Source organism: Podarcis bocagei (assembly GCF_964188305.1).
Source record: "Podarcis bocagei genome assembly, chromosome: 14".
Classification (NCBI taxonomy): Eukaryota; Metazoa; Chordata; class Lepidosauria; order Squamata; family Lacertidae; genus Podarcis; species Podarcis bocagei.
The window spans coordinates 7097264-7119849 of record NC_138139.1 but is presented as its reverse complement, the minus strand read 5'-3'; the positions used below and the strand labels follow the sequence as shown (position 1 = coordinate 7119849).

The 22586-nt window shown below is 49.6% G+C and overlaps 1 protein-coding gene across 1 annotated transcript in view; it reads left to right on the top strand.

The window, feature by feature from the left end:
* Window positions 1–22586, top strand: part of UNC13C (unc-13 homolog C) — a 131107-nt gene that overhangs the window by 73000 nt on the left and 35521 nt on the right. Inside the window, exons 10-18 of the mRNA XM_081170723.1 lie at window positions 2065–2234; window positions 3512–3627; window positions 4073–4236; window positions 6836–6986; window positions 9873–9941; window positions 12466–12555; window positions 13215–13343; window positions 16982–17115; window positions 18926–19011. Of these exons, the coding sequence (XP_081026849.1) occupies window positions 2065–2234; window positions 3512–3627; window positions 4073–4236; window positions 6836–6986; window positions 9873–9941; window positions 12466–12555; window positions 13215–13343; window positions 16982–17115; window positions 18926–19011 (1109 nt within the window). The remainder of the gene's footprint in view (window positions 1–2064; window positions 2235–3511; window positions 3628–4072; window positions 4237–6835; window positions 6987–9872; window positions 9942–12465; window positions 12556–13214; window positions 13344–16981; window positions 17116–18925; window positions 19012–22586) is intronic.

The following is a 22586-nucleotide window of genomic DNA, read 5'->3' as shown; positions in this document are numbered from 1 at the left end:
AGATAGATAGATAGATAGATAGATAGATAGATAATATATTAGAAGCAAATGTAGTTCAGTGGCAGCCACCCACTTAGGCATCAGGCAGACATGCCAGAGCGGGTTGCCTGGTGCCATTTCTGAGGTCTTTTCAGTACATGATGAAGAAGTTTCTCCTCACCCAGGCCTTTTGAAATAACTCATCTCATCTGGCCCTCTGTTTTTAATTTGGGGGTGCAGTGAATTCTTTTCGTCTCCTCTTTTAAAATGGTTTTATGTTTTATTTCTTATTTCACTTCTTGTTCTTTCCCCTCATTTACTAAGCTCCCCCCCTCCCAAATTAATAAGTAAAATAGGTGAAAGTGCTGCCCTGGCAGGCAGGGTGGAGCTTCTGCCCCTTCATCCTTTCTCCTGAAACTAGTCCTCCCAATTCCACCCACCAAGCTTGGAAGCAATCCTTTCTCCTACATTGCTACACAGGGTTGCTAGACTTGGGGAGTTGCTGCTTTTCAGAGGGAGGCAGAAAGTTTTGTGCATGTGACCATGCGCGCGCGCACACACACCCCACTTGGCAAAAGGCAACACACAGAGCTGATCTGAATCCACTGTGGAGCCCCAAAGTGGAAGAGTGTTTCTCACCCAGAGGCTGCTGAGAAGCAGCCCCTTCAGCTCCTGCATTCAGCAGCCCAGGCTCCAAACTGGTTGCATAAGTATTGGGGGGGGGGGTTCCACTGTTTACCTTGCACCTGCTCAGGGCCAGAGCTTCTGAATCATGTCACCTCATCAGCTGGAGAGCCAGGCTTGAACTGGGGTGGGGGGATGGGACGGTAAAGCAGATAATTAACAACAGGCTGGAGAAACCACAGTAACCAGGTTTTGTTTATGTCGTGACCTAGATTTGCTTTTCATCTCTTTGACAAGACAGGAAATGTTTTATTTCCTATGAATAATCACAGACATGATTCATCACGCCCCATAACCCATCAAGAATCATAATAACAAACAACCCCAACATTTTACACATACCATATTTTTCCGTGTATAAAACGACCCCTATTTTTTTTAGCCCAAAATTAAGAAATTATGTTGTTTAGTTTTTTTGGGGGGTGGAGGAGGTCACTTCTGCCAATCGCTCACTTACCTGCCCGCCACTGTCGATCGCTTGACACAGCCACTGCCGATCGCAAACCTCGCCACAGCCGCCAGTCGCCTGCCCAATTGCCACAGCCAATCGCCAGCAGGCCTTGCTGCAGCGACCAATCACCCGCCCAATCACCCCTGCCAATCTCCTGTTTGCTGCTGCCATTAATCGCACGTTCCCCCTCTGCATTCACTATCCGTGTATAAGACAACACCCAATTTTTGCCTAATTTTTTTTTTAGCAAAAAGCATCGACTTATACATGGAAAAATATGGTATGTTTTTTCTCAGATTAACTTCTGAGCCCAAGGATACAATAATCCGTATGTCCAGGCCACAGAAGAAATGTCCGTTGGTGGTTAGGGTGTGGCTCTGACCTTGATGGTGGCTGCTGCTGCATTCAGGCTCGACTCTGCAGCCCACCCTGCTTTCTCCATATTTTTGGCCTTCCTCCTTCTGCCAGGACCAGCTGAGCCTTCTCTCTCTCTCTCTCTCTCTCTCTCTCTCTCTCTCTCTCTCTCGTTCCCTTGCTTTTTACCTGAGCATTTTTATCCAGTAGCTCCGTGGTGCCCACATTTCTGAAGTCTATGCTGGCCTGAGACAAACCAGGTCATGATCTTGACTAATATCCTTGTTCCTCCTGTGATGGACAAGAGAGCCTCCCCTCCCCCACCCCGGAGGTGCCTCTGGAGAGGAACAGGGGCACCTGCCTGTTTGCTGGGCCTGAGAAGCTCTTTCTATGTGCAGGGGTCTGGCTACAGTTTGAGGTCACTCTTGTAGAGTGACAGCTGCTTATCAAATGCAGCCCAAGTGTGACCTCAAACCATAGCCAGACCCAAAAAGCAAAGGCGTCCAGAAGCTCCCTGGGGTCAGTGGGACGCTGCCCTTTGGCCTGACATGCCCCGTTCTAGAGCCACCCCCTATACTATGACTTTTCCTTTTCAGCGAATGCCACAACTCGACAGACAGAATAAAAGTCAGGGTCTGGGATGAGGATGACGACATCAAATCTCGGGTGAAGCAGCACTTCAAAAAAGAATCAGATGACTTCTTGGGGCAAACCATTATCGAAGTGAGAACCCTCAGCGGAGAAATGGATGTTTGGTACAACCTTGGTAGGCAATACTCTTGTTACAAGCAAAGTCTCCCCAGGGGAAAGGGGCTTCCTTTGCTAGTGGCCAGAGTCAGACACAAAATGTCAAAGCATGTGGGAATGTTCAGGGTGGCAAGAGAGGATATATTGTTTATTAATATCCTTCCTAACTTGCACTAGCAAGTTCCTTATGTAGCAGAGTTACATTCCCCTTTCTTACATGCACAGCAGATAGCTGGTTGCAGGCTCGTTAGAATCTCTGCCTCAGACTGAATTGCAGGCTCGTTAGAACCTCTGCCTCAGACTGAATTGTACGTTCCCGGTAAGTTCCCTTGAATCCCTTTTAAATGAATAAAGACACCGCAATCCTATTCCTAGTCGACAAAAAGTAAGTTTACTCATGTTCAGGCAGTACACAGTATCAATCCTGAAGGCAGGCTTAAAAACTTAAAGTTACAAATAGCAACATGTAGATTTACCCCATATGGGGGACAGTCCCAGCGCTGCTGCTGGCTGCAACCAACAGAGCAGTCCTAGCTGGAAGCAGACGAAAGGAGGAAGAGAAAAAAGAAGGGAGGGGGTGCTGCGTGACTCGTCCTTTTGTTACCTGGACAGGTAAGGTCACATCCACCTCTGGTCACATGCAAGAGGAAGGATGATCCAGGCCAGGAGGAACAGGAAGTCTCGACTGGCTGGACCAAACATTCCCTTGCATGTCCACTCTAGCATTACAAGGAATGTTGTACTTGACTGCTACCCATGGACCACATCCCACAAAGCAGGCGTTTCTTTCCTAGCCTTGTTTACCCCTAACCCAAGTCCATCACCTCCATCTTTGGTGGTCTTGAAGATCCTGGCCAAGGCACAGACACGCAACCTTTTTTTCTTTCCCTTCTTTCACCTCCTTCTTGTTCAGACAAGGTGATTTTAAAGTGATTTTAAAGCATTGTATGGAGCGACACAGACACACACACTCCTCTTTGGTTTCACACAAATCATTCCTGGGTGTGCCAGACCTCTTGCTTTGTCCCATTGGTTTCAAGGGGGCGTTCACAGAAAATGTTCCCAGGCCTTTGAGCTTCTCCACCACCCACCATGCGCACACAGCTTTGGATCAGGAGGAGGGCAGAACTGTTGCTCCTCTTGCAGGAATGCTTTGCCCATGGCCAAAATTACTTGCACAAAAGCAGTGACATCTGCTTGTGGCAGCATTTGGCCCTCTCAGCTGCCAACAATCGCTTCTTTGGCCACAGCCAACGTCTTTCTTTCCTCCTCTCCTCCCCCGCCTGCTTTTACTAGACAAACGAACCGATAAATCTGCTGTCTCCGGAGCCATTCGGTTGAAGCTCAACGTTGAGATAAAAGGAGAGGAGAAGGTAGCCCCTTATCATGTGCAATACACCTGCTTACATGAGGTATGTGGTGGAATGGGACTTTTCCTTCATGCGCATGGCCCAGTGGTAGCTCGCAAGGAGCCTGGCGGTGACTCTCAGGGGGACAAGACTCTGTGGCTGAGAAAGGAAGGCCAAGCAGGGGCCATAGGTGGCTGGCTGGGTGGCTGGGTGCAGAGTCTACAAGATGGCAAACTGATCAGGACCGGTAGGGGGTAAGAAGCTGAGGAGGGGGCAAGGGGGCTTGTGCCAAGGCCAGGAAATGAGGGGGCCAAATTGCTCCTGGCATTCCAGGAGGATGTTTTTGGGCTCTAAGCTTTTCTCAGACCTCATTTGTCCAAAGATCGCTGTAACAAGCAAATAGGATGTGAAATTAATGAAAGTTTGGAGGAAATGTGAGCATAATACAGCCCTGTCTTCTCCTGGAGGTTGAAATTCCCAATTAAGGTGAAAAATGTGTTCCCTTCAGAACCTCTTCCATTACTTGACTGAGGTGAAGTCAAGCGGGGCTGTGCAGATCCCTGCAGTCAAAGGAGACGAGGCCTGGAAGGTCTACTTTGATGAAGCCGCCCAAGAGATCGTTGACGAGTTTGCAATGCGTTATGGCATCGAATACATCTACCAAGCGATGACGTAAGTAGCACAGCATGTTGAACTGGGAGCAGAGCTGCTGGCAGCCGGGGCGGATTGGGAGGGCGGCGACTGCTGCTGCAAATGAGTTGCTGAGCTCCCATGAAGAGTAGGAGCTGCAGATCCATTTTCAAAAAATTATTTTGACACATTAAGTTGGTTTTCTTCCAGCATCAAAATGCAAGTTCTTAATGTCGTCCTTTTAGGTATGGCTGGGGAAAGTGTAAAGCTCTTTGTAAAGACTTTGAAAGCATTGTGGTATTTGCATACTAAATTGCAGTGCAGGTGAGCTGCTCCTGAACTAGTGCCATCCACCCAAGGCAACTGATGGCTTTTTCAATGCACAAAAGCAAAACATCCGTTCCATTTCCCAGAAGGAAATCTTTCAACCCAGAGATGTGAAGGGATGCCCCACATGCCTCATTGCACACTCACATTCACAAGGTCTGCCCCCTCCATTTCAGCTGTCTGTGTGTGCTCCAAGGGCGGCTGCTGCTGCTGCCCCTGTTGCAACACATGGGATCAGCACCCTTTCCCAGCTCTCAGGAAACTTAAACTTTGGTTTGAGCTTCTCCAGCTATAACTCAGAGGAAAGAAGACAAAACCACAGTACCTCACAAGCTCCCCTGAGGAATATGGATGACGTCCTCCCTTTGCTGGCCTGAGGCTTTTTCTTCTGTCAAATGCACTGTGTATGGGGCATTGCCAGTGGTGTAGCGTGGGGGGTGCAGGGGGTCCGGCCGCACCGGGCGCAACATCTGGGGGTTAGGGTTAGGGGGCACAAATCCACGGGTTAGGGGCGCAAATCCACGGGTTAGGGGCGCAAATCCACGGGTTAGGGGGCACAAATTACTTGCCTTGCCCCGGGTGCTGACAACCCACGCTACGCCACTGGGCATTGCTGTGTCCCAAATGCTTTTAAGAAACCAACTCATGAATCCTTTGCCTCCCTCCACCAGTTTGCTCATTGGCTGATTTATTTCACCTTCCCCGCCCCCTGCCCCAAGAAGCAGAAGGCATCATGTGTGGTTGTCCCTGTGATCCCCCTTTCATCCTCACAACGGCCCTGTGAGGTCAGCTAGGCTGAGAGTCAGAGTGACTGGTCTGAAGCTTCACAGCTAAGCAGGAATTTGAATTTGACTCTGACGGGTCTAACACTTGCTCTGTTACTCCAAGTTGCCTGCTGCCATCCCTGTGCTTTGCAATTCTGATTGTTAGCCATCAGAGTTTCATCACTTAACCTTGGTTTGTTGCGCATAGTCAAATGAGCACCTGGATCAGGGGTGGGTAGGGTTGCAGTTTGCCCTGTATTTCCCCTATTTCCACTCTGCTCCTGTTTCTCTCTCTCTCTCTGTCTCTCTCCCTCTCTCTCTTGTTAAGGATCCTCTCCAAATGCCCATTCCGCTCCTATAGGAAAGGCATTGCTGGGTTGGCTGAAAAAGCCACCTCCTGTTCCATTCTTTTCCTTTTTTCTCATTGCTACCACTCCTCGCCCCACCCCCAGGGAGGAGCAAACCAAGGCACAGCTTTCATGTTGTTTCTTCCAGTTCCCTGCCGCTTCAGCTGGGTTAAGGTGGTCATCCACAGAGCTGCAGCCTGGGAGCGCCAGGCCCCGTCCCTCAGAGAGCAACAGGTTCCAGGGCTCTACAAACAAGTGGTTAGTGCCAGTGTAGCCCAGAAGGCCCAGTTCTGAACATACTTACCTACATGGTATTTGAGAGAGGGGGTGGGGGGAAAGTAGTGCCCCAGAAGGTGTAAAATTTCAACACCTGGTGCTGACTCAATACAGCAGCGCACTTCTGTTGCTGGGCTCCACTGAAAACAACTACTCCATGCGAACCAGGAAGTGACTTCTCCAGACAATGGAACAACTCTTTTTTTCTTATCTCCTGGGTGACGCAAATGCCATTAGGCAGTTGAATGTGCAAGTGTACTGCATCCATTTCCCTCCCACCCATCCACCTCTGCCCCAGGAGCTGGCAACACACGGTATGCCACTGGTGAAAGGTTATGTATTTCAACTCTGTGCAAAGCACAGACAGATCTACAAATTCGTCTCTCTCTCTCTCTCTCTCTCTCTGTGTGTGTGTGTGTGTGTGTGTGTATGAGAGAGAGCGAGAGAGTTACGGTAAATTCCAGAGAGCCTATCTGGTTTAACTGCAATGGAATATAAAGGATTGCTTTGAAGTCATTTCAGCACCAAGTAGAAAAAGAAACCACCCCAATACCCCACTGCCCACCATTGTCCTGTCCTGTATTTTACCAGAACAGAAGTGGCAATCCTATAAGCACACACACACCCCACACGAAGCTGCTATTGGCACGAAAACAAACAGTTGGAGAGGGCATGGCTGAAAATCAAAAGGGGGAAGGAGGCTCCACCATTGCCCCTTCTCTGCCCATCCAGCATCTTTCAGGAGAAGTTGGGTTTTGACATGCAAGCTGCGAAGGGTCATTCCAAATCTCTCCAAGTTCAGTTTTGTGGTTTTAAAGACTGTCTTCATTTCACCCTGTTCTGGGCATGGTGGATCCCCTGTCCTGCAGCTGGGGACCCCCATCTCACTAGCAGAGCTTCAGCCTGCCCATCTGGTCTCCCTCCTAGGCATTTCTCCTGCCTGTCTTCCAAGTACATGTGTCCCGGTGTCCCGGCAGTCATGAGCACGCTGCTGGCCAACATTAATGCCTTCTACGCTCACACCACGGCCACAACCAACGTCTCTGCCTCGGACCGATTTGCTGCCACCAACTTTGGGGTAGGTGCTGCTTTCTTCTGCTTCTCCTTGTTTGTTTTCAGTCCAGATTCCCACGGGGGAAATACTCCTTCACCCGCAGTCCCTGAGGTATCAAGACCACCAAGACTTGACACTGGCTTATATTTCTGTGTCACACTGAAGTGCATCTTTGCAATTTGATCTCCAAGGGTGGAGCTGTGTTGTTTTTCTTGTTTGATTTGTGAGTCCCCAGTGTAAGTCTGATGCCCAGGAGCTCCCCACTCCCTTCTCTTTGTAATATTTGTAACTGAAAACCGTGGCTGCTGCTTCAGGAGCCAACTGGGGGCTGGAACCAGACCAAAAACAAACAAAACGATAAATGAACGGGTAGCTGAAAAGAGAAGAAATAAGACAAGGATCTGCAATGAAATTTGATCGGGCTAAATTGAAGATGTTATGTGAACACCTTTTATGTGTATTATGCCTTGTTGTGATGTGGATTTTTGTTATGCTCTAAATTAGTCTTGTTGCTCAACACACACACCCCAAGTTACTAGCCCTCAGGTTAGTATTTTTTATTTATTTATTTTGTTACGTTCATATCATTCTCCATGGAGCTCAAGGTGGCATTTGTGGCTCTCTTCCTCCCCATTTTATCCTCACAACAACCCTGTGAGGTAGGCAAGGCTGAGGTGAGTGCCAGGTCACCCAGTGAGCTTTGTGGCTGAGTGGGGATTAGACCCCGGACTCTCAAGGTCTCAGGCCAACACTCCAACCACTGTGGCACCACTGCTTCTTCTAGTAAAAAGAAGAATTGTGGAAACTAGACCAAGAACCCAGCATGTGGGGGGGGGGAGGCTGGCCGGCTGGCCTGCCTGCTGCCCCCAGCCACCTGCTTGGTTTCCTTGCCAGAGACACAAAAGGAGGGATGCTTCCTCTCTGGCCTCCCCAGCTTGGTGGCTGCTATGGCCAGGCAAGACCAGGGTCTTTCCATCCACAAAGGAAAGAAGCCCTTCCTCCACGTCCGGGATGGAAGCAGAGTGCCCCAGGAAAAGAGGAGCTGCTCTCTGTTCCCCACATGCTGCTTGCCTGCCTGGAATTCCTGGTTGCCCAGGGCGAGACTACTTTAGATCAGAGCTCTGAGGTGTCAATTTCTGGAGCCTTTGGGGCTGGCCACCCGGAACTTCTCTGGCTAAGAAACCGGCTGTGGAAAACAAGAGATGTGTTTTTAAAAGACTGCAAAGGGTCTGAGCCCCTCCCAGCACTCCTGTTGGCTTCTGGGGAGGGGGGGAATGAGGGGTGTGACCTCAATCCAGCATAAAACCTCCACAGTCTTCTTTATGTTTCACCCCCAATGATCTCGATGTGAATAAAGCATTACTTTCAATAACAAGAGAAGAGACTTCAGTGCTCAGCTGCCAGGAACAAAGAGTGACAAGGCTAAGGAAAGGACACCCCCCCACACAAAAGCCAGAAAGTAGAGTGACTCTCCCTCACCCCCAGCACACCCAGACAAATTCTCTGTCATAACTCAGTTCAGCAGGGTTAGCAGGCTTATCACAAACTGATTGGGAGCCTGTAGAAAGCCTTTCTCCCACCTTTGATTTCGCGTGATTTCACGGCCGCCTGGGAGGTTCATTGTAGCTTTTGGAAACAAAAGTCTCACCCGCCACCCCAGTGGCCCAGTCCCCTGTTCCTAACTCCCGTTCCCTCTTGTTCGGAACATGTTTATCTTAATCTCCGCAAACTAAAGTCCTCTCTCCGAAGTTAATGCTAATTTGCCTTTGACGCAAATGCCAATCCAATTTGGCGTTCAACAGATGGATATCAAGCCTGGCCATCAGCAGCGAATGGAGCCCTGAGTTCAGGGACAGCGCTTGGCTCGTCTTCTTTTCCTAAAAGCAAACTCTTCCAAATATCCTGTGGATCAGGAAAACCTAAAGATAGCTGGGGAGGGGGGGGGAAATATTGCATTGGCTTTTATTCAGTTATACAATCAGTGTTCACACATCAATTCTGGTACTCCTCAAAAAAAATTATTGGTGACGTCAACATTAATATTATTATTACTATCATTACATTTGTAACCAATCTTTATTGCAGTGAGCTCTAGGCAGCACTCCTGGTTCTTTCTGATTTGTGTGGTCAGTTGGGCTGAAAAATGCTGCCAGGGATCAAACCCAAGACCTTTTTATGCAAGTAAAAAAGGACCCCTGATCATTAGGTCCAGTCATGGCCGACTCTGGGGTTGCAGCGCTCATCTCGCTTTATTGGCCGAGGGAGCCGGCGTACAGCTTCCGGGTCATGTGGCCAACATGACTAAGCCGCTTCTGGTGAACCAGAGCAGCGCACGGAAACGCTGTTTACCTTCCCGCCAGAGTGGTACCTATTTATCTACCTGCACTTTGACGTGCTTTTGAACTGCTAGGTGGGCAGGAGCAGGGACTGAGCAACAGGAGCTCACCCCGTCGTGGGGATTCGAACCACCGATCTTCTGATTGGCAAGCCCAAGAGGCTCGGTGGTTTAACCCACAACGCCACCCATGGAAATCAGGTGCTTAATCACTGGGCTATGCCCCCTGCAACTTAAAATTCTTCTGAAGGGAGCAGTTGTGACTCCTGGGTTTCAGGGGTGGACTAGAGGATTCTTGGAAACCCTTCCAACTCTGCAGTTCTACAATTCTATGCAGCAGCCGCAGCAAAGTCCCAGGAGTCGCAGCTTTGTGGAGAGGTGGCTCTGCCCTGACAAGTGCTCCAGCCCCCAGCTCCGTTAATTTCCATCCCTGAAGAACCTCCTTGCTGCTTCTAGCTTTTGCAACCTCTTCAGCAGGAGCCAGAAGGGCAGAGGAGGCAGCCATCTATTTGCTGTAGTTGTGACCAAGTCACTGTCTTACCTGCAACTCTCTGTGCTGTTGTTTTCCCATGCAGAGAGAAAAGTTCATTAAACTGCTGGATCAGCTGCACAATTCATTGAGGATTGACCTCTCCAAATATAGGGTAGGTACAGCAACCCCCTTTCGCCCACCGCTTTCGCCTGACGTGGGGCTTCTCCTGATAACCTGTTTAGAGCACATTCGTCCTGATTTGCTTGCACAAAGCTTCGGAGGATTTCTGTGATGTGTGGCCTTTCCTAAGCATTTGTTCTCATTTGCTAGCACCTTCCCATTGACTAGTCAGCACACTTTTTATTGCATTTCTCCACCATTTTTCAAATTGCAAAAAGTATGCTGTTGATTTTAAAAAGATTTGTCGCACCAGGGATTCAACCAATTGTGTACAACTAAATTCCCAGCCTGTGATGGATGGTGCCTCCAGGGCCCAGTATTAGAAATTCAGATAGTTTCTCAAATGGCTCCTTAAACCAGGGTTACAGGCACCCAAACGGAATGCCTAGTTGCCTTTTGGGGCCAGACAGCTCAAAAGTCGTATTTTTCAGTACGACTTTTGGTTTCTGAAATTCATTTTGGTTGTGCAGATAAAACATAATGGGTGGAATACTACAGGATGTGTTGCTAATGTGTGAAAACAGTCCAGATCCAAGAATCTCCAGGCATGCACCTCCAGATGGTGGAGTTGTCAGGCGCCATCCTGGCACCCGGGCATCTTGACTTGGTCGCCAGTGGCCAATTAGCCAGGTGCAAAATGTTCCTGATGACTGGCAAATTTCGAACGCTGCTCCAGGTCATGTCGCTACTTTGTGGGACAGCTTTAGGCACAGGAAAGGAAATGTAGGCCTGTGCAATTAGAGCACTCTGTCACCTTCACGTAACTTATCCATTAAAAAATAAATAAGTAGACTTTTGTGGTTAGGAAAGGGCAAGCACTGAAAAGCCTGGGATGAACAAAAGATGAGGGAGCAGAGGCATAAGCTTCCCCACAAGCAAATCAGAAGAAAGCTCAGCAAAGACTAGGCTTCATCTAACCCCCAGGTAAGCTTTGTGCCCGGCAAATTAGGATGAATGGTCAGGAGGCAAGTCATATGGAGGAAAGGTGAATCCCACAAAGTACAGTATCTTATATGGAGGTTCAGTTCCAAGGCTTCTGCATATATGGCAAAAGGCATATACTCAAACTGCCGCACCCAGACATCCCTAGCCTAAAAGCTCTTTTTGCACTCAGTGTTCCCGGCACTAAAAGAGCTTTTAAGCTTTCTGCCTTGCTTGCAGGGCAAAACCTGCTCAGTGTGCTGTCTCCGGAAGGCTGTGGATGCTTGCATGAGATCTCGTGGGAATTCAGAGAAGCCTTGCAAAATCTTGTGAGCAGTGTGTTTTTTTCTTTAAAAAAAACGTTTAGGGGTACTCTCATTTTGACTCAAGAAAAATCACCATTTTATAGTTCAAATTGGGGGAAATAAAGACAGTAAATGGACAAAAGTACAAAGATTCACAAAATGTTTAGCAGTATGCGTACCCCCCCAGGAAAAAAGCACTGCTCATGAGAGCATCCCAAAACCAGCACCTGAAAAGAAAGGCAGAGAGCTTCACAACTCTTTTTGTGCTGGGAAAACCCGGTGCAAAAAGAGCTTTTAAGTTATCTGCCTTGCTTCCATGTAACTTATGGAATTTCAACCAGCCTTCCTTCAACCATATATATTTGAAATCACTCAAGTTAAATGTGTGAGATGCAACCATGCCATACTGATAATCTGGAGAAGACCTTGAGTTTAATTCAGTCTGTGCTGGAGAGATGGGCTGAATGGGGGGGGCCGCAGACTGACCAAATCTCTCCTGGATGGGCATAGGTGGGGTGTTCCTATCTGCTGTTTAGTGATTTTGGGCACCTGAGCACTGACAGGGACAAGACAAATGTCTCTCAGCTTCCCTTCCAAAATTGTGGTGTGGTTTTCTTTGGCACAAAAAGCAAGATGAGCTTTGTGGAGGGGAGAGAGTGGGAAGATTTTGCCTCCTCCCTTGCAGTGGTTCTCACAGAAAAGTCACAGCACGGAGGTGGAAAAATGTGCATTGGAGCAAGGAACTCCCAAGGCACATCCAAGCCCTGCTGGCAAAGCTTAAGAATAATAGGGAGGGTTTAAATGACACATCTTGTATGCATTTACAAGAGGGTGGTAACTTTTCAAGGCCTGAGAGGGAGACTGTGCATCTTCCACGAGGTGCTTGAGGCAAAGTGCCCTTCCCTATTTCACCAGCTGCTGCTCATCCCAGCAGGAAAGAGCTGGTGGTGCAAAGGCATTTTCCCACACTGCCTAGAGGAGGAGAAAGGTTCTCCCCACTTGCCGGCTTGGGTGCCATTTCTCTGCCAAACCCCAACAGGGAGCTGAGAGGAAGCCCTCCCTTGGCCATCTCTGATGTGCCCTGAAGCACAAATCCCGCTTCTTCTCCCAGCGAAGCCATTGCAAGAGCGATGCTTTCCACCATTTCTCATCCTGCTGGCTCCATGCCTGCTTGCTGCCAGAGCAGGGTGTTGACTCCAGGGACACCCGGAGCCCGGCTCTGTTGACTTGCTGGCTGTCAAAACCCCGGCGGTTTTGTTCTCTACATTTTCTGTTCTGTTCGCGTGCCAGGATAATTTCCCTGCCACCAGCCCTGAGAGGCTTCAAGACCTGAAATCAACCGTGGATCTGCTAACAAGCATTACATTTTTCCGCATGAAGGTAATTCCAGCTCTTGTTCTAGACATTTATTTACCATAATGTGCTCCTCGAGACCACCAGGATCAATCTCTCAGTGCTTTGCGGTGGCAGCTGGGGGGGGGGGTTTCCCCTCGGGGAAGGGGGGGTTGCTTGATGACTTCAAAATCCTCCACAGAATCTTCCAACTGTGAATCAGGCAAGGGGAGGGGGAGGGAGTGACTCAAAAGAGCTGATTTGAATGTTTCCCACATATAGTAAAATGACGAAATTTAGTATGAGTAAGATGCTGTTTTCTCGTTTGACCAGAAATCATAAACTGTAAAACAGGGGGACATTGTTATTTAGAATGTTCTCACTCCCTAAGGTTCCTCTGAGTCCACCGTCTTGCCCCCCAAAACCACTCTGGGCCTTGTGCAGGGAGGGGGGCTGCTTCTAAACCCCCTCTCTTCTGATGAAAACAAATTTCCCTTGTGTGTCTCCCCCCCCCCATCACCTTGGAAATTGACAAATAGCATCCTTAAGTTATCATCGCTGAGAGATTCTGGGGTGTTGAGGCTCAAAATACTGCCTGCACACCTGGTAAGAGTTGGCCCGGTAATTTGGCAGGAGCCAGCTCTGCAGACTTTGAAGCCAGCTGCTGCTTGTACTCTGGCCCATGGATTCTGTGTGATGCTCCTCAGGTCCTGGAACTGCAGAGTCCGCCCCGAGCCAGTGTGGTTGTGAAGGACTGCGTCCGAGCCTGCTTGGATTCCACGTACAAATACATTTTTGACAACTGCTATGAGCTTTACTCTCAGCTAATGGACCAGGTAAGCTTTGGATCCCTTTGCAGCCCCTGCAATCATCTGGCATTGCTGGAAAGCCCTGTTAGCAGAGCTCTCCTCTCACTCCTGCCCAGCCCTGCTTTGAAGGCCCTTTCCAGAGGGTGGAAAGCGAGGGCATTAGCCAGGGTCCCAAGTCCAGCACTGGGCCTATGGCCACGCAAGCAGTCACTGGGCTCCTAAAATATAGCAAAAGAGGCCCCAAGCAGGCATGTCTAAGGAGGGAGTTCATCCTTTGAGCTGCACCACAAATTATTTACACCCCGCCAATAATCTGGCTGGGTTTGGTCTTGCCCACTTGCACCGTGATGTACAGATCGCTGGAGCCAATTTTATCCTTGACCTGCAAGCCCTGAGCACAAACCACTGCAAGAGAGGAGAAAGAAAGAAAGAAAGAAAGAAAGAAAGAGGGAGGGAGAAAGGGGGTGGGGGGATGCAAGCTGATAAAACCAGGCCTGGCCAATGGCATTAATAATAATAATAATTTTCTAATTTATACCTCGCCCTTCTGGCTGGGTTTCGCCAGCCTGTCTGGGCAGCTTACAGCACATAGTAAAACATCAAACGTTAAAAGCTTCCCAATACAGGGCTATCTTCATATGTCTTCTAAAAGTTATGTAGTTCTTAATCTCCTTGGCACCTGATGGGAGGGCATTCCACAGGAAGGGCACCACTTCTGAGAAGGCCCTCTGCCTGATTCCCTGTAACCTCACAGTGAGGGAACCGCCAGAAGCTGGAGCTGGACCTCAGTGTCCGGGCTGAACCATAGGGGTGGAGAGACTCCTTCAGGTATACTGGACCGAGGCCGTTTAGGGCTTTAAAGGTCAGCACCAACACTTTGAATTGTGCTCAGAAACGTACTGGGGGAAAGGCAACCTCATCCACCTAAATTCTCAAGGTTCCTAGGGATGCCTGGAAATGGGCCTCCTCAATGCCATAGCTTAATGGAGGAACTCGCTCTCTACAGAGCAGGAATGAGGGGTGGTCCCAGATGTTGGGCAGTAGCACCAAGTAGGCTTCCCATGAGCCAGTATGGGTGGCTGCTGGGATTTGCTGCTGACCACCAGCCTTTCAGATTGATACCTACTGCTGAGATCATGGAACTGGGAATGCCACAGAGTTGAACCACAATCCTCTCCCTCCCATATGCCGGTGGCCTCTGAAATGAAAGGGTCTTGGGGCGTGATGAACCACAATAGACTCTGCACAATAGGAATACCAGTCCTTTAGTGGAGGACCCTCACCTCCATGCCCTGTTTGTGGGGGCATCCCACCCTCCCACTGCTCCAGTCAGACCCCGAGGTTGGATGAAGCTGCCTCTCTCTCACTCTCACTGCTGGTTCCAGCAGGCTACGATCTGCCTCATCCCAACCTGGCTTGCAATGAAATCACTGCAATAAAAGTGGAAGTTGGCCATATTCCTTCCTCTCACCCTTCTAACAGGAGGGATAATAGAGGGCAATAAAGAGACAGGCAGCCAAATTGCCAACGACCAAGATGTGATCAATTAAATGAGCATTGTAACAGTAAAAGTGTCCCTTGCCTTTATGGAAGAAGAAATTGGGAAGGTTGCTGTTTGGCTGAGGTCTGCAATTGGAATCTTTTTTTTAATGGTGTCACCCAGGGATTGGCTTGTCTCTCACTTAACCAGTAAAAGAAGCCAGCGCTTGTTCCTTCTTTCCTTCCTGGCAACAGTTACCTCTTGACAAGCACAAGGCATGTGGTTCGGTTACCTCTTGGATGAACCTGAAGGGGCCTGATGCTCAGAACTGTCATTACAACCGGCTGCTTCTGACGCATAGCAAGAATTCAGTCACTGATGCAAAACAATGATAGCCCTTATCACCTATGAGTTGCCTCTGCCTGCCTTTATAGCCATCATTTTTCTCCCAGCTAATCTCTGAATGACATTCGGACACATTCCACAGTCACCTTCGCCATCAACTCGTGTTTACAAGGATCCAAGCAGCTCAGGCTGTGTGCCTCTTTGTGGATGTTAAAACAAAGGTGATATTTAGGAGGCTGATCCTTGTTTGGCATGAAAAAAAGCATGCCCAAGAGCTCAGACAAGTAGCTTGCTTTGAGCAGTGCTTTTCATGCCTAACTTTGGGTACATCCAGAGCAATTAGAATCAGCATTACTCATGAGTAAGATGCAAACGAGGCCCATGTGTGTGAAATAAGGGAAGTGTGTGACCTGCTAAAGTTCCCCAAGAGCAAAGGTAGCAGCGGTGGCAGCAGCAGCAACAACAACAACAACAACAACATTGGGAGGTCTTTCAGCAGCACCAGAAATCCTGGCAAAACGTTCCTTCTGAGAACAATCAGGGCAGCATGAAAGGGTCTGTATCCAGAGATTCCACAGGATCCCAGGGCTTCCCCATCTCTTTTCAGCTGACTTGCCCTTCAGTTTTCTTTTGCTGGTTTTAACATTTGTGACTTGCCATAAGTGCAGAGTAGCTGCAACCTTTGCCAGACAAAGAAGCTGGATTCCAAGCAGCTGGAGGAGGTCTGGAGAGCAGCAGCACTGGGTTTCAGATGCACACCCTGCTTTCCTTTTTCCAGGGAACACCCAAAATGGCTCACAGTATAAAGGAAAACGATCAGTGCAACTGTATTGAAATAACAGCCCATGTGATTGCGCTCTCAGTAGTTCATCCGCTTTTCATGAGGCACCCCTGAAGTGATTTACACATATGAAACAATAGCATGTAAATTGCATTTCCATAACAACTTTTAAAAATAGATATAATTTTTAAATTTGCTTAAAAATTAAATTTTTGTAAAAACGGTTTAAAACAACAGCACAGAGATAAAATCACAGGATGGATGCTTGAGTCTGGAATTGCCTCCTTTGCTCCCCGGCTTTTTCCAGGGATGTTGTTACTGCGCTGTCCTCCTGTCCTTTTCTTGATCTGATTTGTGGTGTTTTCCTTTTTTGTTCTGCTGTCAAAGGCAGCCTTCAAGGGCATCTATCACTTTTAATCAAAAGCATCTTCTTGCCTGGCTCACTCCATTTTAATGCTTTCTGTTCAGTGCGGCTGAGGCCTTGGCGATTAATAGCCCCTTAATGGCAGTGCTGGTTCCCAGGGGAAACCAGTAACTAAACCCCACCGTCACTGCCTGGAGGAGGCAGCAGTGGCCCAGCTGTGCCCTAAGCTCTTGGCCTCAGCCGTTGCCTGGCTGAACAGCTCCTTGCACCTCCAGCAGAGCTGCAGCCATCACTGGAATCAGCTTTGACTTCCAACCAGCTGCTTGGCTTGCACTTGCGTCTTCTAGGGGAGAGCTGTGCCTAGAGAGAGGGATGTCTGAGGAGTTGCTCTGCAGAGCATAATTGGGAGAGGCACTGCTCAGACCAACCATTGGCACCTCAGGCGCTCAGGGTGGGTGTGCGTGTGGCCAAGGAGGGCAGTGCAGTGCTCAGCCTGGACTCTCCTGCCTTCCCAGAGGAGGCCTTTGTTGACTTCAGCAATCAGCAGATGCAGAGAGGCTGGCACTTCCAGCAATCCTGGGAAAGCCTGTTTTGCAGGGCCTTTTCTGCATCCTGCTTTTAGCAAAAGGGGGGGGGGGACAGTGTTAATAGAAAAATAGAATGGACTCTTTCTCTTTTCCTTTTCCCGGTAACAGGGTAAAAAGCAAGATATTCCTCGGGAGGAACAGGGTCCAACTACTCAGAATCTGGATTTTTGGACGCAGCTCATTACCCTCATGGTTACCATCATTGATGAAGACAAGATGGCCTACACTCCTGTCTTGAACCAGTAAGAAGGCGGGGGTGGGGGTGGGATAGACAGACATTTCACAAGGCCTGCTCTGAGGTCACCCGTAGAACACTGCTAGGAATAATCAACGGAAGAAAAGTTGTCTTTCCGCTGTAGCATTTTTGGCTCCTTTTTGGGAGCCAGTGTGGTGTAGTGGTTAAGAGCGGTAGTCTCGTAATCTGATGAACCGGGTTTGCTTCCCTGCTCCTCCACATGCAGCTGCTGGGTGACCTTGGGCCAGTCACACTTCTCTGAAGTCTCTCAGCCCCACTCACCTCACAGAGTGTTGGTTGTTGGGGAGGAAGGGAAAGGAGAATGTTAGCCGCTTTGAGACTCCTTAAGGGGAGTGAAAGGCGGGATATCAAGTCCAAACTCTTCTTCTTTTTAAATGTTTTGTTCACATCTGTAGACCTTAGGATGCTTGACTTTCTGTGCCAGAGACACTACTTTGCTGTATGCTTCCCCCATCAAAAAAAACAAATGGTCCCACTACAAATGGTCATTAAGGAAGGAAAGTAGTGCCACTAGGTCAGTAGACCAGCCACAGGAATTGTGGTTGCAGGTAGGCAGCCCACAGCCCAGGAGTGGCCGCTGTGTGGAGTAGCCACAGCAGCCACCATTGTTAAAGTCAGGTGGCCCCAGATCAAGAGCTAGCCTGATACCACCTGCTGGCAAAACCACCCTGCCCTATGCTGATTTCCTTTCGGGAGTCAGCGCTGCCCTGGCTGGGGATCTTCCCCACCTTTGCACTCCCCAGTCCCTGGGAATTAAGGTAAACAAACAAAGAGGATGTTTTTAAAATGCCAAATTTGCACAGCACTCCTGAAAGCAAAATAATCCGGAAAAGCTTATCTAGCAGTGAGCTATGGAAAAGGCATTAAGAGCTCATTCTTGCCCACCCCATGGAGCTGGCATTGCCCTGACAAGCCTTGCAAAATCAGGAGCTGAGCATCTTTGGGCAAGGCTGAGGGGCTGCTGATGAGCTAGGCCTGACCCCAGCACCCTGCTGAAGCTCACTCAGGACCCTTTCCTAACAGTTCTGGTTGCCAGAATTGAGCTTCCTTCTGGCTTAAAACCGTTCCTGCTTTCATTGGGGGGCACCAGCCCTCTATTTAAATAGGAGCCCTCCCCAAAAGAGGACATGCTCCTCCATGCAACCTCCAAATGAATACTGTACGGACTGTTGCCCACCCACAGTTCCAACAGTTCCAGTCCTGCCACCCCAGTCCAGTGGGCCTTTATGGGCCCAGAGGTTCAGAGGAACGTCGTAGAGCCTCCCTCCATCTCATCCATAGAAGGGATAGTTCTGTGCACACAAAGTGAAAGTGGACAGGTCTTCTTGCTTCACTTCTTACTTTCGTTATGTGTTTGTGGGGTGGGGGAACTGCCACTCCTTTAATCTATGTATATAGATTGTGAAGTTTTCCCCATGTACAGGGCTGGTTTGCCCAGAGGAATGACCCCCTTCCCATGGACGTAGCCAGAATTTTTGTTGGGGGGCAAGTCTTTTTTTTAATGGGGGCAGGCCTCTTGTTGGGGGGCAGAACCTCAGTTAGCTATGTATTTTTATTTAATTTTATTGATTTACGGGGAGCAGCTGCCCCTCCCTGCCCCCCCACTCCCGTGACCCTTTCCCACGTACAGCAATTGCCATGGGGAAATCTAAGGGACAGTGCAAGCCAGGGGGGGCACCACTATGTTCCAACCCCTTCCCTTTGAGGGGTGTCTAGGGCTGAAGGGTGCCACTATGGCTCACGCCACCCTTGCCAGCAGGAGAACTGACGATGCCCCTCCGGTTGGTTTCTTCCAGGTTCCCTCAAGAGCTGAACATGGGCAAAGTCAGTTCAGAGATCATGTGGACCCTTTTTGCGCAGGACATGAAATACGCCTTGGAAGGTAGGGGGTGCAGATGATCCCTAGCAGAGCAGGGGGCTATTTCTATGTGGAGCAGCAGGTGGAATTGCGGGGATGTGGGGTGTTCGCAAGATGGAATGACCCAGCAAAGAAAATGGTGCATTTAGTATTAACCAGTGTGGAGAACTGGCCGGTCAGAACATCTTCATCCCCAGCAGCATTTGCCAGTGTAATAAAAGTGGTGAGTCTTTAGAGTTCTCCACAAAGGAGCAACGCAAGAGTAGAAAAGATTCTTCCTTGAGCATCACGGGTGCTTGACGATATAAGTTTTTGGCTGTTCACACTACACTTGGCCACATGAATTGGATTTATGCACAGCTGAGATGATTCCTTCAATCATTGTCCTCTGCTTTGAGAAGCCGGCCCTGTATCCCTTTCCAGGATTTGAACCATGGCAGCATCAGGAAGCCAGGGTGGAGGTCTCATAACCCTGATGGGGTGGGTAGCTGCTGCACCTGTGACACACACACACACACACAAACCCCTGCTGGCCCGTTGGTGCCAAAAACATGGGGTGTCCTGGGTGGCCCCACATCCTAGGACAGACTTGGCCACAGGCACATGCGCCTTGCCACACTCCAGAGGTGAAGGCAAATGAGTAAACAGAAGAGGCTTGGTTGCCATGGCCACCCAGAAGGCCGGAAATCATAACTAGGGTTTGTGTGTGTGGACTGGGAGCAACCCTTTGCCTTCCATCTGCCCAAAGCAAGATCACTGGGACACAGACTTCCCTTGGCCCACCACAGAGCGTGTTCTGAACCTCTTTTCCCTCCTGCCTGCTGTTAATCTTCCAGCAGAGAGCCTGGCAGGGATCCCTGTGGGTTAACTAAGCAACCGCCAAGGGCTGCATGGCTGGCTTTTCCCCTGAAACGCTCGACTGAGTGAGCGTCAACATGAGGCAGCAACCCCCTCCCAGCTGCTGCACATGGAAATGCACACAGGGGATAACGAAAGGAGGACGTGGGCAGGATGGCAGAGGCAGTGGCAGAACCATGGCGGGAGGGTGGCTGGGGGCATCCAGACCAGAAATGACCACTTCTACGCATCTGGCTTTGATGAGAAATCAACTCACTTCACATTCAGAACGGCAGAAAATGGCTTCCCACTGAGCTGTTCAGCAGTAATATTTTCCTGCAGCTTGAGAGCTACCTTGATAAAAGCTACTTTTAAAGAGACAAGACTAAGAGCTTGGCTACAGGGCTGCGAAATGCAACAGCGTTAACCCAAGGGTACGTGACTGCTTGGGTTTTCAATTAATGTGGCTTGAGTGACCAAGTTGCTTTTTGGACCACAATTGCCATGCACTGCAGCCAGCAGAATTGTAGGGTGCTGGTGCTGATGGGAATTATAGTCTAAAACATTGGGGGGGCATAGGTGCCAACTCCCTGGGTGCCCAAGCACCAACAAAATTCCCCAGAAAGGAGCCGGGCACCCACAAATTTCAGTGCCAGGGCCATTTACGCTGCATGGCACCCACAGTCTCGGGTCCAAGTTGGCACTCCTGATTGGGTGGCGAGTTGGCTTAGAATTAACCAAAATGCTCAGCATCTCTGCTAAGAATGCAAATTCTCTTTCCAGTGTCAGTGACTGGAAAGCCCTGTCCTGCTCCATTCTCCCACTGCTGTGGCTTCTTGGCCCACTGACCCCCCTTCCACCCCCTCCCCAACCCAATGAAACCCCTGCTTCCCCTCCCTCACTTCCTGCTGTTGAGTGTCCTGGTATCACCACACAGGTGTGGCCAGCATCAGACAAGGGGGCTTGAACTTGGCCAGGGCTTCTCAAAAGTCAGTCCCCCAAGAGGGTAGGATTCTCTTTGAAGCCTCCCGAGACATATAAGCCAAGGCACCCAGTGCTGCTTCAGAGCATTGTTAATCCTAATTCAAATACTACTTGCTGAATGAAACTGTCTGAGGGCAAATGAAATTTTAATGTGGAATAAAGGAAGGCATTGCACCTACAGTACAAAAAAAGCAAGACTGGGATGGATGGGAAACATGCCTGGGAGAGAGCAGGGCAGCTGCCCTCCTGTATTTCTGCTCCATCCACTCTAGCAGACATGACTTGTCCGAGAGGAGCCATGTGGCCTCAGAAAGGCCCCACGCAGGGATGCCATTGCTTTCTAACCTATTTTCTCCAACTTTGTGGGTTGTGCCACATTGTTATCTCCTGCTCTTAGCGGCGTAAGACCTTAATGCTGCTTTAGTCCAGAGAGCTGCTGATGTTCTGCCTGGCAACAGATGTTGCCCCAACAACACGAGGCTTCCATGGCCACCTGACTTCACGAGGCTGGATCTGGGGATTAGGAGGAGGAAGGTTGCCGTCCTGGGGCTGCCTTGCTGCTGCTGCAACCTCCTTAAGCAAGGGAGAGGGCATGTCTCTTTACAAAGTCAAGCCAGCTGGGCTTCCTGTGCATTTCAAACTGGGGAAGTGGGGGGGGGCGGTAAGGTAAGCTTAGCATTGCTTCACTGTTGCTGGACAAAAGCCCTTCAGCCTGCAGCTTGTAGCCCCGATGCCTGAATGCTTTGCTGAATCAAAGAATGCCCTCCCCAAACATCATATTTTTACATGGGGGAGCATTCAAACATAGATTCCACCAGCAGCAACAGAGATTTCAATGAAGGCTGTTGAGCAGAAGCAGAAGCTTGCAAAAAGAAAAAGTGCCCCCAGACTGTTGTGGTGAAGTCTCTGCCCCCAGACCCCAGCCAGAGCCCTTCCCCGCTCCCTGCCCAATTTTGAAGAATGCTCTGGACGCAGCCACAGCCAGCCTTGCGCCCCTGTCTCTCCTGCTTCGAAGACTGCCCTAAGGAGCCCAGAGATCCCAGGCAATCCTTCTCCTCTCTCTGTCCCAACCAGCTGGCCATTGCTGGTGACAAGAAGAGGCTGAGCCGGCCGGAACACCCCGTCCACCAATGCACTTGGGCAGCTCCTGTGGCTTTGTCACCAGAGATGACCACATGTTGAGTCCTGGCTGGTGGAGGCTCCCAAAGGCCAGGCCAGGCCAGGCGTTTGAGCTGGGAAGCTCTGCGCCCTTTGCCATCCTCTTCCCCTTCATACAGATGCCTTGTTATTTTAAGCAAAGATATAAAACTTGGCAGCTTGTCACAATTGGTCTCTGGCCTTTGCTGCCATGCCCTGAGGGGACTGTTTCCAACAAAGCCTTTTGGAGCCTGGTGCAGGCAAGCCGAGCCCCAACCCCACCAGAATACAGACTCCCTAGATCAGGGGTCCGCAAACTTTTTCAGCAGGGGGCCGGTCCACTGTCCCTCAGACCTTGTGGGGGGCCAGATTATATGGGCGGGGGGAATGAATGAATTCCTATGCCCCACAAATAACCCAGGGATGCATTTTAAATAAAAGCACACATTCTACTCATGTAAAAAAACCAGGCAGGCCCCACAAATAACCCAAAGATGCAGTTTAAATAAAAGGACACATTCTACTCATGTAAAAACACGCTGATTCCCGGACCGTCCACGGGCCGGATTTAGAAGGTGATTGGGCCGCATCCGGCCCTTGGGCCTTAGTTTGCCTACCCAAGTCCTAGATGAAGAGTAAGA